The 16,762-nt window shown below is 49.9% G+C and overlaps 1 protein-coding gene across 1 annotated transcript in view; it reads right to left on the bottom strand.

Moving 5' to 3' along the window:
* LOC142557727 (uncharacterized) overlaps nucleotides 1-16,762 on the bottom strand; it is a 184,009-nt gene that overhangs the window by 17,531 nt on the left and 149,716 nt on the right. The window contains exon 3 of the mRNA XM_075669772.1: nucleotides 14,055-14,225. Within this exon, the coding sequence (XP_075525887.1) occupies nucleotides 14,055-14,225 (171 nt within the window). The remainder of the gene's footprint in view (nucleotides 1-14,054; nucleotides 14,226-16,762) is intronic.

Genomic DNA, 16,762 nt, shown 5'->3' on the forward strand with positions numbered 1-16,762 from the left:
GAAGAACGTCACTGTCCTTCGGAGTTGTGATTTTAGCGGTTTTAGTTGATTTCCGTTTACTCTGCCAGTCTTTGCTTTCATTGTGAAAGTACGATATATGTTCTGTACCCGGACGACTACTGTTTCGACATACCTGTATCATGTACTTGTATGTACCTGTATTCATATGTTAATCATGCCAAACTTTTTTTATTGATGTCTAAATTTTGTCATCTTTCAAACTTCCGCATTATATTCTATATTTTTTTGTCATTGCATTATGCGGTTGCGTGACCGCAGCTGCCAAGGGTGGCGCGGCCCAGGTAGGCACGTTCACTGCCTTTTTTTGCAAGCAATGTCTTGAATAAATGAATAAAGAAAAAAAAAGATAGAAAGAGTCGTTTCTGAACTGTAAGAACGAAGTGTGTACTGGCACTCAATTTCCCAGAGTTCTTGGGCACCACGAGGTAGCAAGTTCGTTTTGGTTCGGCACAGCACAGTTCTTGTGCTTTACCGGGAAGTACGCGAACTCTTCAGGGTGGGTGAAGTGAAATGCGTGAAGCTAAAAAGCGCGCAGTTAATCTTGCAGAGGAAGTCACCAGCAGAATAATCAGCCAACAGGTTGTTTACTTCTAACGAAAATCTTGGACCGTGACCTTGCTTTCTCGAAACTCGCCGGGCACCGTACACTGTTTCTTTTTTACCTACGCCCAGCACTAAACTCGCACTAGAGTACACTTCAAAAACCCATCACAACCACTTTTATTGCTAATTCTTATCCTTTCTTGCCCTATCATTTCGCACAGACATCTGTTCACAAAATGCATTCACAAAACATTACTCGGCCATTCTCTCGTTTTTTATTGAATAAACGGTTCCCTTAGGCTAGCTTGAAAGACTTTCCATTTACAGAATATGTCAATCCAATTTGCATAACATAGGTTATGGATTTGTTACGCGTCGGTTTCGGCAACGATCTCCTTTCTACGCATCATCTGTCACACATGATGCGACAGAGCAGTACTAATATAAGTGGCAACGTGGAACACACTTCCGGCGCGTTTTCAACTAGGCGCCGCAGAAGCATCCGTTAAGGAAGGAAGGAACCTTGCGCGCGAAGGCGACGAGCGACGGCTTCGAGCGACGAAAGGGGCCGTCGCTTGAACGGATCGCTCGGTCTTGTCGCTCGATCGCTCGGTTCTCTAAATCTAGAAGTCGTCGCTAGTCGCCCAGAAGCACTATGAACGACTAGCCAATAACGCGATGCCGGAACTGGACGTACACCACTCAAATACTACCAATTGTCGCACGGACCGAGCTAACGATTGAATTTTTATAAGTGCAAGGATAAGAACCCCACCGCAAGACGTTCAGAAATATTTTACGCTGTATTTTACAGTAGAACACATCAACGTAAATTAATAAAGCACGCGTCACGCTAGTTTCGGCGCCTATATTGCTGCCCTCATACCAGCAACACTGGGAAGACGTCGCTCGAAGTCATCGCTCGCATGGGATACGACTATAGGCGACGAGCGAACGCGCCAGCCATCTCCATCGCGTCGCTTGTCGATGTCGCGCGCAAGATCGCTTGCATGGGGCTCATACTTTATACTTTACACATTGCGCGCGCTGCAGCCAACTATCAATGCGCCCTAGCTCGCTTCGGTCTCAGCCACCAATTACGTAGCCGTTCAACCGCTCCAGGCGTAGCGGCACTCCAGCCGTGTCGACAGCGAAGTGACTCGACACACACCCACGCGCGGCGCGTGCATGGCACTGCGCCGGAAGTACGCCGCAAATTCGTTGCGTGCGTCTGTCTGAAACACGAAAACGCGAATCAACAATACCAACAGGTCCGTTTCAGCCCTAGCACGAGTAAACTATGCAGGTAAGTCGAGCCACGTGCGGTGCCATCTCGTCAAGCGTTGCTTACACAATGTTACCCGACAGAACGAGTAGTGACGTTGCTGTTGGGTCTGTTATCGAATGAGTACAAAAAAAAAAAAAGCACGCTCGCGGTGTTGTATCGAGTGGTTACAGAAATCATCACGCTTTATAGCAGACAATACGGGAAACATTTTGGTGCCGCTCCTGTAAACCGGCAATCTTATGATGTTATGCAACGAAGCCACGCTAACTATTAGGGGTGTACGGATGTATATGTTTGAGACCGAATCGAATACGAATCTAACTGTGCCAAAAGGGAATCAAATACTTTAGGAATAGTTTTTGAATAATGACAAGCAGTTTTCACTACGACAAGGCCGTGTATCCTCTTCCAGCCCCGTGTTGGGCTGCTGAGCACGAGTTCGCGGGATCAAATCCCGGCCACGGCGGCCGCATTTCGATGGGGGCGAAATGCGAAAACACCCGTGTACTTATATTTAGGTGCACGTTAAAGAACCCCAGGTGGTCGAAATTTCCGGAGTCCTCCATTACGGCGTGCCTCATAACCAGAAAGTGGTTTTGGCACGTAAAACCCCATAATTTAATTTCTTTTTTTCCAGCCCGTACCACGGCCCATCTGTCTTCGTTCGAAAGTCAAAGGACCGGAATGACCTTCCCGCTGCAGCTATGCGTCAGTCGAACGCTGGTCATTTTAAACACATCGTTGGACAATTCACCAGCGACTGTACGCGTCTACCCCTCATGATATGTAAAACCCCCTCCGGGACCTTTGGGATATTGGAAAGAAATAATATAAAACGATATTCACGTCCTAGTAAACATTCACAACATTACCAGGTTCCTGTCATCAGTTAAAAATTACGAAGCGTTGTTTCTTAAAAGCACAAATAAAGCATTATGAACAATCCACTCAGGATTCTACGGTGACTAAGAATTATAGCGGCCTAGCCACAAAGGTCTCGGCTCTCCAAGCCACGTATCGCACGCGTTTCGCCACGTTATAATTGTGTTTTATGACTATACGCTACGGCCGCCGGTGCTAAATGTGCCGCACTTTTGCTCCAATATTATGTTTCATCGTTCTCAGTTGACGTTCTAATATATCCGAAACAAGAATATTGGCATTCACGAATAATGACTTTCAGTTCGAAGACCAGATTGACTTTGACAGTACTCGACTGGTTATTCGAAATTTTCGAATATTTGCACACACGTTCGTTACTTTTTCGTGTGGCGTATCCGTGCCCTGTCAGCGGTGACCAGGCTAACCAGGCTGCCGCGCAATGCAGGTTGTATACAGTGTGTATCGCATGGTGCCACACGCCGCAAGTACGCCCGAAATGCGCACCACGAGGCTTCTGCGGGTGAATGACGGGTAGCACGCTTCACGCACTCACTGCGAGCTGCCAGGCATGCATGCTCGCTTTTCTTTAAGTGACAGCCCCGCCAAATGGCAGCGATATCAGCGGCTGCACATATGCACGGCTGCTATGAGACTAAAATTGCTCTATCGCGTCACTTCCTCTCCGACAGGCCTTGCATAAGTGAGCGCCGCACACGGCTTTGGAACAGAGAGATGAGATGGCGCAACCGTATCGCGCTTTCAAAAACACGAAAGGGGACCGTGGTCCAAAAATGTAGCAAGCTGGCTGGCTGCTGCGTCAACAAACGATGTGACCGCCCCCACCAAAAAAAAAAAATAGAAAGAAAGAGAGCTTCAGGCGAAACGAGGTTGAAAAGAAATGCCAGACACAAAATAACCACGCACGCTCGCACACACACAAACACTATGTCAAAGGCCGGAATCCGGCGCCAGCCGCATGCCACCCCGACGGCCAAGCAGCCATTCGCGTCGTGTGTGATCGGAACGGCGCTGGCGTGGCATGCTCGGCTCTGCTGGCGTCGCCGTTCACTGCGTCAGTCGGAGAACAGCTGGCACTCAACTGAGCGCACGGGTCTCTCGGTCACAGGACGGAAGCACGGCACGCACACACAAGGCGCAACGCTAACAACTCCAATCACGTCACCCGACGCAGGCGGGAAAGCGGCAGGCTACGAGCCAGCGAGCGCCAGCCGGGCTCGTCGGAATGCGGCCTGTGGTACGTACCGGGTTTGCGGCACGACCACGCAGTAGAGGTGAAGCCTAGCGTCGACGCTCATCTCGGGCGCCGGCGGCGGTTGCAGCGGGACATGGGAGCGACGCCGTTCGCACGCTCGACGGGCTCTCTTCTCAAACACGCGCACCCATTGCGTCAAACGCGGGGGCAGCACTTGAAGGAGAAGGCGCGGCCGGTTAAAATAAAGGACCTGGGCACCCCTCCTCCCGATGGGGCGCTATTTCGAGCCCTCGGGGGCAGACGCGGAGGCGTCGGCCGGCCGGAGCGGAGCTCGCGGGGTTGGGTCCGCCCGACGACGACAACTTCGCTTTCTCGCAGAGCGGTCGCTGCGGAGGGAGAAGGCAGCAACAGGCCGGCGAGATGAACGCCTATTGCGCATGCGCCGCACTCCCTCCTTCATCGCGGTCTTCTCGGAGGAGGGAGAGCAACCCCGGGTCGGGACTCGTTCGCCTCGCCCACGCCAGGTTTGAACCCCTGCCACACGCGCCGCCAGCGGGGCCCACCGCCAGGCGCCGCCACGGTTGCCATATTGGCGGCCCCAGCTAAAGCGCGGGCCAAAACAGCCAGTACTGACAGCAAAATAAATGTATCGCTCCGCGTAGCGACACCGTGCGGGAGCACCGGAAAATTCGAAGCGCCAGCTTTACGAACCATCCATCTATAAACTAAGAATAAGACATAAGAAAACATAACAAACACGAAACGTGTACGAAGACAGCCTTCGTATCTTCCATCCTAAGCGACATCCTGAACTAAAGCACGTTGAAGGTATTTCTACAGGAGTCATTACACCACGCGTCGATGCCCATAGAGACCACTTGTCTCCCACAAGGCTGCGTAAATGTCGACAGTGCAGCGCAAGTGTATTCTCTATACGTAAGCGTGTTGTGCCGGAGACTCGGTTGTGACGCCCATTTTCGTCTGAAATACCAAGCCTATCTTGCGGGATAAAAGTTGGATGTACAGAGGTGCCCCAGACAGGTCGGCCTACGTTTCCATGAGTGAGCCCATCTTTGTCAAAGGCGGCCTTGTCATCCTTGGCGTGTTAGTTTTAACGAGTTAGTAGAGCGACGCCACGTATAGTGTTGGTGGTTGTCGTAACTAACCGCTAAATCTAACACGCCAAGGATGACAAGGCCGCGTTTGACAAAGGTAGACCCACCCATGTGGACGCCAAATTTTATCCCACAGTGTTTCCATTTGTCGGCCCCCATCGTGACCTTGGATTTCAATAGTCTATCTTGTACCTCACGGCTAGCCGAAAAATAAGAAACGATTAAGAGGGATGCCGTTAAGAGATTTGCCATGCCTTCGTGCTTCACATTATCTGAGCAAATATTTTAAAAGCAACCTGAACAACAACGTCGGTTGCCTGAGATGGCACGCAAGCATCCGGTCAGCGATGTACACAAGAGATGAACACAAAGAGATTTATACAAAAACGCTAGAGTGAAAAGCATGTATAACATACCTGAGCAGCTCAAGTAGGCTAGGTGACTATTTGTCACCGCCAAGTTACAAAGGGGATGCCAGTAAATCGTCGGCAGCAGCAGCAGCGCGCGCTGACTTAATTACCGTGCTTTGTTTCGTCACATGAAGATTAGCCCTTTGAACTGCCGCTATAGTAGCTTTTAATGTTTGCACGACGTTAATTACTTAATACTTTTGAGCTGACGTAGTAAATAACACGAGTTCGGGCACGCCCGATGATCTACCCCACTCTGTCTCGGGCTGGGTCGACACCGTACCAACTACGTGGTTATCAGCTAGACAGGCCATACAGATATTGAGTTAAATCGAACGTTTACGTTTATGTTTTGCACATGAAGGATAGCGGGAGTAAAAGCTGCACTCAATCAGCTTGACCAGATCCCAATACGTACAAAGTTCTGCGAATCAGTGACATCTTACTACAAGAAGCAAAAATATCAAGCACGAAATACACACAAGCTTACAGTCATAGTAGAACAGCATTATTATTAGACACGAATTTAACAGGACAGAATAGTTATTGATTAAACATCGTGGAATAACAGTAATGTATAACCATCGAACAAAAGAGAAAAACATTGCGCGCATGTATACACTAGACACAACATTGCACTGCGCTGATATCATTTGGCAAATCAAATCAAACATTACAATTATAAAAACACTGATGCACTTAAAGCCCAATGTTAGGGTTAAAATGGGTTGCGGATTGTTTTCGCGCCAGAGCAACGTCACCTAGATTGGCTAGGAAATGCTCACCGTGATACTGCGCCAAACAGGCGCATAGCATTGCAATGCACTCAGCCTTGCGAAATGCCGGCGACTCCGGACCGATGTCAACCAGTAAGTGAGCGCATACCACGTAAACCTCAGCGTACGTACGCGAGCGTTCTTGCACTTCACTGCCCGTGCGCATACACAGATGCGGTAGCCGCGGCGGGGATCGCACCCGTTACCTCGAGCTCGGCAGCGCAAGCCACTGAGCTACGACGGCGGGTTCACCAAATCTGTGCAGGTCAATCACGGCTACGGATATGCAAGTTAAAACAGCGCGACCGAAACAAGGACACAAAGGAAAAACACACCACAGGACAAGCGCCGAGTCCACATGCCGGGTCATGCCGCTTATCCTTTGGTGCGTATTTTTCCTACTCTTTCAGTCGCGCTTTTTTAACTTACACTGAAGATGAAACAACTAGCATTGGCTAATATTACCTACAGATCACGTCAGTAAATCGGGAACGAGAATCAGAAGGGTCCTTCTTCTCTAATATCAGCCATTAATAATTTAGTGCACATGACGCAAGCTGCACCAAAACATCATTTGCATTTTCAGTGCACACTGGAACAGCGTACGAGCATATTTCCTCTTTTTCGTTCTTCGGTGGCTGGCAGAATCCGTATAGCTTCAGCTGCGTTGCACGGGTTTTGTTAGACGGAGTGCCAGAGGTCGCTTGTCACTGCTTCGTATACTTTGTCCGTACGTGCGAATTTTTACAGCGGCAGCCATCACGTGGTTTTGAGTCACTTAAATGCGCACGAAGCTGTCCTAGGGCATCTGCCGTAACACATCCAATAGTACGTAAAACAACGGTATAATATAGTGTACATGTACAAAGCATCGTCGTTGGTGGGCAATAGGCGTCTTCGATTAGCCGTCTTTGGCAGTCCCGGAAAAACCGAAACGGTGCTCTCAGCCAGTGAGCGTCGTGGATGCGGCGTCTCGCGGATTCCTGGACAATCCGGGACGACAAATCGAAGAGGCCCAGTGTGAATTTACGTACGCCTTTCGCAGCAACGTCCGACACATAGTCGTTAATGCATCCTTATGGTCGTGCTCTACACGCGTCCTTGTTAGTCGGTGCACGTAATTTCCGATGCATGCGAATAGTAATCGCTAGGTGGCGATAAAGGCAAGTGACCTGGCCACGTGAAACCATAGTTATTGTATTGTATGTCTGCGGGTTGTGTGTGCTACGCCGTGTAGCTCTTACGAGCACGTTGTTCTAAAACACTGCTTAGGAACGAAGTGCTGCCAAGGAAGATTCACAGCCGGCGGGAGTTTGGTAGACACTATCATTGTCACGTGCTTTCGGAATTTGGGCGAAACTGCATTTTTTACAGCAAAGCTGTCCACAGCTAGGATCCGGAAAGAAAATGTGTCCGAGATGTTGACAACAAATCATCATGTGGGCCGATCCTAGTGATAGTGCAGAAAAGGTCCACGCTCAACGGCACATACCCCCGTGGGCTCGGGGACCTGTATATGTATATGCATTAGGTTAAAAAGAAGACAAAACAAGCAACGACGTTATAATGTCGACAAAAACAATGCGCCGGAGCGATGAACGCTGTTGCCCAAACGCTAGTCTATGACGATGCGTTAAAAATATTAAAATTAAGATAATAAATAATAAAGAAGTAAAAAAATAAAGTAATAAATAAAAAATAAAAGACGAAAGTTGTGTTTGTGTCTTTCTTCAACCTCCCCCCCCCCCCCCAATATAGCATACCACCATACAGAACTTAATATCGCTCTTGAGCAATACAGCTTCGCTGGTCTTCCATCTTCACACGGTGGCAGGGCTCTCAATGTTTTTTTTTTTTTTCCTGCTGGATCAGTCTTAGAGAATCTTCCTGTGGCACTTTCCTCACCACGTCGGTCGCCACCCACGCGGATAAGTTCACGAAGCAGCTCATCGCAGCACACGTCGATGCTGGCGTGCGAAGTCTCTCGACGCATGGCCGACCGTTTCCGTCATCCAGTTAGAACATTTTTGTGGCGTCGCTTCAAAACGCGTGGGCGCTCTAGCGGGCAGCGGTCCGGCCGTCTTGGTTAGCCCGCAGCAGGTTCGTCAGACAATGCCTCAAGAAAATTACTTCCGCCTTCAAGGCCACTCAGAAACAAAAGCCACGGCGGCTGTAAATAAGCGTCAATCAGCGCCGCTACTCTCGAGTTTTCGCGTTCCCTCCGCACCGAGCCCAATGTTAAGCGACGGGCGGTTGCGCTACATTCTGCACATTAGGATTAGCGCCTAGACGAACGGCTTCCGTCTAGACAGCCCAGAATGAACTGTCACTTCAACGCGTGGCCGTTGGCAACGGTAAGCTGGCGATCACAAAGCCAGACGGCAGGAGGCTGCGAACGAATTATTTTATGTTGTGGCCTCCGAAATCATCATTAACGCGCGGGTAGCCACGAAGATCGCGACTGTTTCAGTGAAAGCTTGCAGACGTCGCGGAAGCTGTAGCTGACGTCAAGTGATCCAGAGGAAGGGTTCGAAGAAGTTGACAAGAACAGCTTATGACTAGGGCGTAGTTGGCTATCGTGAAGTCATGAAGTCAAGGGCGTGTCTTAATATACAGCGTAAACTAGTTGCGTTCATTTGTTGCGGGAGCGGCAGCGCAAGGCAAACGAGGACAGAACACGCCCGCGTCCTCTGTTCGTCTGTTCGCCCTCGTCTGTGTAGCACCGCCGCTCCGTAATGAGCAGCTGCTGTATACAGGCAGGATGACGGCTGTCGTGCCGACTATATTCACGCCATAAAAGAGGAATGGATGCAGCACAGCATAACCTTTATCGCTACGATCATTATTATTACAATTAATATAACACAACAATTAATATAGACGGGCTGCCAGTCTTGACGGCCATTTGTCCATCTAAGGGCTATCATTACAATCATCCTTCACCGCAGCGGTGGAGCAGCAAAACGGCTCGCGAGATCGGTTTACAATGTAATAGCTTTGCTCTGACGATGGCGATTCAAGAAGACAAAACCTCCTGACGTCACGGCATCAGCCCTTCGTGACATTTGTCGCGAAATTATGCTGTTGCGAAAATAAAATCTGCATCAGCAGCCTTTTACAACTCGGTACACAGAAACTGTGACTGTCGTGAACTTATCCGTAGTCTCGGCACCACTGCGCGATCTAGTTGAGAGAGCGTGCAAAAAATCGCAACACTGCGTTCTGTTGCAAATTACATAAACGCAGAGCCTTCGACATATATCTGCCCTTCTGGCCTATGGAATCCGTCTCCAACACACCGGGACTACTGAATGATCGATGAACGTCCAACCAGACGATACTAGGTAACACCGACCTCACCTCCGGTCTGCCAAAAAGGCAATTAACGCACTGCTGTGCTCTTTGTGAAACAATGGTCTGTGTGAGCTCTCCTGACCACCGTGGTAATAGCTGTGAGTGCTCACCGCCTCTCCCTCTCTCTCTCTCTACGCTTCCCTCCCCCAGCGCATATATATAGGGCAACCAGTCGGATGCTCTAACGGTTAACGATGCCACCTTCCCTCTATATGAGCTATGAAATCCCGTCCACGCTGGTAGCTTCGTAGCTCGAGGAAATGATTGAAAAACAGAGCACGTGAACGAGGCACGAACGACGGGACACAGGCACTACGCCTTTCGTGTCCCGTTCGTGCTCTCTGCTTTCGTTCTAATGGCTACGCACCAACTAGCCACACAACAAGTCATTATCCAGGAATTGCCCGCGTTGCCGCCTTCCACGTGCTCGACGCCTCTTTAGCGGCAGTCGCTATCGCCGGGACGCGCGCGTCTTAACCCTTGGAAGCGGTCCAGAACTGTCTGGGGCGGCGGCTCGCTGGCCCCTCTCTGCCGGACGCCCCTAACGAACAGCCCGTTGTCTCCACAAATAACGCCGGCGGGCACCGAAAACGGTTCTGAAACGTCGCGATGAACAATCGATGGAGCTTGAGCAGTCGAGGACGCCCGAGATTAATGCACTATACTGTCCCTCTGTACTGTTCGTAGCATGAGTGATGGCCAGATTACTACGCACGAAGCACCAACACCCGTTGGCATTTCATATGCGTACAGCCGCGTTCACTTGGCTGGCTGAACAACGGTATAATGAATCTCACCGCAAGATCCTCGAAGGGCGACATGGACGCGATTCTAAGGTTACTTGTCACTTGTGACTTCGAAAAGTCAGGGTAAAATAGCATTTACGTTGACAGTTCGTTGCTTCCTTGACTGGTCGGAAATAACCAACTATGAGGCATGAGCGCTGGCGAACGACAAGGGTTCCCAGTGCAGCTCAAAATTTTGGCCGCTTAACATGACTCGTGTATTTCCGGTGCACCGGTGCAGTGAACAAATCTCGCATAGCTGCTAGTGACCGCGCGTTCTATGAAGTTGTGCAAGCCCTAAGTACTCATTTGGGGGCGTTTGAAATATGTTCACCTCGCACCATCGTCACGAGGCAAATAACGAAGGCACGGGCACAGTGAATGTACGCACTTTTAAGCCTATCCCGCACTAGAAAGTCTGATGTAGTTTCAGAGGGAATATAGACAGTTTGCGCGACATCTATTGGACAATCTAAGCAAAGCACTTGCAAGAGGCAAGTGCACACGCAATAAAAATGGCGGGTCAACCAATGCGTATACTCGGAAACCGCGCAGTGCGCACGCACCGTAAAATCCATATTTCGCATCGTCATCCACGACGCCAGGCCGCGTTTACTCGCGTGGCGTACCTCATGCACACCAGTAGCCAGTCTGCAGATGCTTGCACTGAAGGGCACTTGTGCTTGACAGACTATTTACCTCCCGTAAGAATATATATATATATATATATATATATATATATATATATATATATATATATATATATATATATATATATATATATATATTATTGGCGAAACTTCGCTGCGCGAAAATAAGGCAGCAGCCAAAGTCTTCTATAATGACAGTGCTTCCCCAAGGAACGAAATATAACCCGTAGAAAGTCGCTTTCGAGTGGACAGGTAGTTCACGACAACCAGCGTGATAGTGTCTCAAAAGTTTTCATGGAATCCAACAAGGAATTTTGTTTTGTGCTCTTGTTCACGGTTAGTCCCTCATGCGTCCAACTGACAAGGAAAACGTTTCTTTCATTTTGTTTTTGCCAACGCTGACTGCCGACGACATGCGACCGGAAGTTTCTGGCGTTGCAGGCACAGCGTTGCCAGTGGTGCTGACTAAATGGTATATAGACCCATAGAGTTTCCTACAAAATTACTAGAGGGAACTCTGGCGCTAGTGTCTACGTGAGCTACAATGGGAGCGGTTGTCCCAGCATGGGAATTATGGGAAGTACATGGATTTGCCTAAACTTCGTCCTTTTTGGCTTCAAACGGCTTTGTGACTTAGTAAACTCGTCATTTTCAACAGTTTATTGCGTAATAAATAATTAAATAAACATCATTAAAATTGCCCGACTGCAGGATTCGAACACAGGGACTCTAGTACAGAAGCCTGATATTGAAACCATTAAGCCACGGATGCATGTATCGACAAGCGAATGAAACGCACTTATGAATTTATCGCGGGCATGCCAGTGCTTTGAGACGCTTGGTGCGTTTCGATTTGGGCACACAAGCAAGCTCAATCATTGCAATTAATAGCAATTGTACGCGTTCCCCGGCGTCTTCTACACTTCGAAGAATATAGATTGCGCTGAAATATACGACAATAAGATTTATATAGCGTAATATACAAAGCCACAAGAACGTCTGAATCCACAAGCACGAAGATCAGACAAATCCATGTACTTCCCATCATTCCCATGGTAGGACAACGACTGCAGCGCCAGAGTTCCCTCTAGTAATTTTGTAGGAAACTCTATGTATAGACCTTCTTGCTGATTGAAAGCAAAGCACCTGGAATGTTTTCCGTCTCGCCTGCCAACCACACCTGCTAGGTCTACAGACAACAAACAGAATGGGACTCGATAACAGACTGTTTAGACATCGCGCCTCGCCTACCGCAATCTTACTGCAGGCCACTACTTCTCAAGATCACTTCCGCAACTACGCGCATGAAGCATCTCTGTCGCGTTCCAACGGACTCCAAACGCACTTGCCATCATTCAACGCAGTGGAAAACGCAAGTTTCACCACCAAGGTGCGAGAAAGAAATAGGGACTCAAGTCACTAGAGGCTTCGTTCGGAAGTGTTTTTAATGCGGCGGGTGGCATTGCGGATAGATTCGTCACGCGACTGCAGTGTCCCTGGCGGTCCGTAATCAGACACCGATCACGCGACAGAGGTGACTTCTTTTTCATTACTTTGCATTTAATGCTACATGCAGATTCAATTGGTTTTCAAGGTTATCTTTTTATACACAATAACGGGGGAAAAAACGTTCACCTGCCAGCTCTTTCAGGTTTGTCTGAGCATTTCAGGCACGACTGTATGTTGGCGGTAACGCGAGTCGGTACGCGCAGATGAAATGAAAACCGTGGAGCCTTGTGACGTAACATCACGTGACACATACCTTACAACGTGGAGGAAGGAAAATATAGGAGGGAGCATTACGTCACGTAGCCAGCCTTGGCAAGCGAATGCTGTGTGAAGCCACAGTGTTGGCCCAACACGTGACCTCTTGCGTCGAGATCACGGAGCAAGAATCGATATTTGCTGAGACGTTTGGTTCCCAGTATGTATGTATCATCATCATCATCATAATCATCATCATGCTGGGTAGGCCCACTGCAGGGCAAAGGCCTCTCCCATACTTCTCCCACTACCCAGTATGTATGCCAGTAGTTTTTATCCGGTGTGCGATTGCTCGATCAGCTGCTCTGCCGTAGCGCGGATACACTAAAACTAGCCGCGCACTTTGACGTGTGATCACGTGTTGGGCCACCCCTGCCCCAGCAGGTTTCGGCTTCAATCGCGTTGCGGTATGCTCCCTCCTCTTTTTTCCTTCCTCCATGCATGCTCCACAAGCTCAAACTGTCATTCTGTTTCTTTGCTGTCTAAAAACTGTAGGGAAATGAAGAAAAATGTTCGGCGATTACGATATTCCCTAATGTGAAATTTGAACGCAGCTGTATACGTCTTTTTCTTTCGCCATATATTGAGGCAAATAAGAGACCGAAATCACCGCACCGACTGGCTGTGGGCCAGTGCCGTCAGCGCGTTCGCAGAGGGAGGGGCAGTGCGGGAACGCTGGCATTATGAGCGGCATCTGAGGCAGCTGCGGAAGAAGACAACCAACGCGCGAGCAGTGGCACGAGCACATTAGCGCGGTTACGCCGAGGGACGCCGGCATTCAACCCAGCAGCTGGCGCCTCAGAGCTGCACTCCAAGAGAGCCATCTTATAGCTGACTACGCTTTACGGTCAAGGACGGCAGAAAGAAGCAAATGATGCACACACGGCGCTGACACCGTAGGAGCCCTAGGCGTACATCATTTCTGTCCTCTGTCGCCCTTGTCGGTAACGGACCGCGTATTCAGGACTGATGATGCACCAACAGGCCCAAACAGCAACTTTAGTAAATGCTACGTCCTCATTCCCCAATAAAAAAACATGATACATAGGAGAGCAAACATAACACGCCAACTACAGACACTCGAGCACACTAACCATACAAGTAAAGAAGATAAACGAGGAAACGGATACACGTAAAAACCTCAACCAGAGTCCTGGTCCGTGACACACGCGCACAGTTATCAATGCGAGTTCATAACACCGAGAGAGCCCTGTACTGCATACACACACAGGCGGACGGCCTTCCTGCCTCACCTCTGCTGCCTGACATATCCGTCCGGTTGGCTGGCCATGTTGGCGGCGGAGTGGGCCAACAGGGGGAGCTGGTCTGGCCCGACGGGCGACTCCGGCGTCGAGACCAGGTGCGGTCGCTGGGCCTCGTACAGGGTCACTCGCACGCGCCACGCCTCCTCCTCCTCGCCCCTCCTGCGACCGAGAGGGAGAAAAAGAAAAACACGCACATTTAAGCACGCGGACAACGTCATGCCGTGAACACGCACCTGCTCGCCAGATCACCTAATCTACGCAGGTGAGGTATACTGTCCGCCTAGTGGATATGTCCATTTCGTCTGCTTCTGAAGTGCTGATTGGCTATGGCGCCTCGGTGCTGCGGACGCGCAGCCCAGCCAATCAGAACTTCAACAGCAGACGAAATGGACATGTCCACTAGGTGGACTCTTACAAAATACCTCCCCAGCATTGTGTTTCACTGTGAGGGAGACAATCAATGTCGGGCTAGTTGGGTGCGTATTCCAGAATTCAGAGATTCCAACTACTGCCAAACAGGCGCACGAAAACAGGTGCACACATAGTACAACGTTAGACTTCAACTCAATCTCCGTATCTGGACAGTTATGATGTCGCGGAGTCGATCTACTTTCAATAAGCACTATTCTGGCTCACACTGCAACTAGTCATACTCCCAAGTCACCCTCAGAGACTAGTCGCAAGAGATGCATTGCGCAATGATGCGAGACGAGAACGGCATCCAACTGTCGCACTGTTCTTGAGTTCCAACTAGCCGATATTCAGAATGATGCTGCTTTCCAGGATAAGCTCAGCGCCGCCAACCACATCGTACCTTGAGCCGGCCGCAGTGCACGAACCGAGCACTTCGCGCGTCATTCCACGACGCGTTCCTAAGGGCAACGCTGCGAGAGGTTACACTGGACGCGGCAGCCGCGACGCGATCGAGTGACGACGGCCCTCGCACGATGGTGCCGCCATCTCGAGCGAGGTGAGAACGCCGCCTGAGCTGACCTTTCTGTAAGCCGCCCTCCGATAGCCTGCTTTTATTTCGTGTCGCTATGGTAGGCACGAACACAGACTTAGTCCAGGAAAAATGCCCGACATTCCCTTTACATACATAATTTATTCCTCAACGTCAAATGCCCGTTCCCCGTAACATGCTTTATTTGTTGGGAAATATCTGTCGAGGCGATGCTATAGCAAGGTCCGCCCCTCCGCTGTCGCGGATTGCGAAACCAAACTGGCACCCTTTCCCTGCAGCGCCTCGTTTTCGTCCACTGCGCCGTCGTCTTCGGCTACGCCCTCGTACGACGTCAATCACAGCTGCTTTCTGACGCATCTATCCGTCGCTAAGCTTTAAAGCTATGTACGCGAGACGTCGCGAATCCCTGCCGATCACCCTTCTCCCCCCCCCTCATCCCCGAACCAAAGAAAGGCACGCACGCTACTTTAATATGGACGACTTCAAGCTTGCTATCACCGTTGCCGGCCAGCGCGTACAGATTCCACTAGCACGACAGTCCACGAAGGAAGAAGGAAAAATAGAGAGTAAAGAAATAAGGAAATTGAGGAAGGAAGGTCGCAATAGAGAAGGCAGATACAGATATGACAAAGAAAGGATTTCAAGCACTAGGAACCAAAGAAAAATGGAGAGGCGGAAAGGGAGCAAGCAATTAAGGCCTGGATAATGGAACGATTCTATTCTAATTATTTTCGCAGTTCGTCAGTAGCATAAGCGGCGTTCCGCTTACGCACGTCACCACCGGGATCGTAGGTGGTAGATGACAAGAAAATATCATAGTTTCACCATAAGGGCGAAGCAATGAATGCGATAGCAACATGTTAGAATATTACACGAAGTGTAAAACTCGTGGCTGTAGTGGCAGTATGAATTCAACTTGTGAAGTTTTGCTAAGACACAACACACAGGCAACTCGGACTGCAAAAATATCTCGCGCAGAGGCAAACGACAGCAGAGACGAAGTAAGCCTCGCAGGATGCGCACTCGTCACTAAGTCAGGCAAGAAAAAGTGGCCCTAAAAAATCAGAGGACCACGGCGCACCACTGCCGACGAGCTAGGGACCATAATAAAGGTGACAGCATCACCCAATATTATTAAAGGACCCGCTCTGACTGTAAAAACGCTTCCAGCAGACGCACAAACGACGGTACGGGCTGCAGGGCCCATCTTCGTGATTGGTCACGGAAAAAGAAAAAAAAAGACAGGCCCTAAACCAAAGGACAAAGACGCACCACCGTCGAAATAAAGGCGACGAGCGGCGAAGTTTCGGGCGCGTGCGGCTGGTGACAGGTGCCGAGTTACCTGGGAATAAGTGATGAGCGAAACGGGTCTCCGTCGCGAAACAGAAACCTCCACCACCGTCCGTCGTCGGAGTTCGTGCGAGTTCCGCCTAAACATGGGCGTGTCCGGATGACAGTTCCCGCGAGGCAAAACAAAACCCACGCAATCCCTGCGCACGCGAACGCCGAGCTAAGGTCAAGGGCGGGGGAGCGCACACGACCGCTGCCAGCGGGACGAGCGCCCGCGTTCCAAGGCCGCGCCGAGGTGACGCACGGCGGCTGATGGTCGCGTGCGATTTAGCAGCGACCACGTTAAACGCGGCTGAGCATTACTAAGTATAGTTAGCTGATGAAACAAGGAGCGCGCGTTTTGACTGACGTATACGTCAGTCAAAACCCGCGCTCCTTGTTT

The sequence above is a fragment of the Dermacentor variabilis genome, chromosome 9 (genome assembly GCF_050947875.1).
Source record: "Dermacentor variabilis isolate Ectoservices chromosome 9, ASM5094787v1, whole genome shotgun sequence".
Classification (NCBI taxonomy): Eukaryota; Metazoa; Arthropoda; class Arachnida; order Ixodida; family Ixodidae; genus Dermacentor; species Dermacentor variabilis.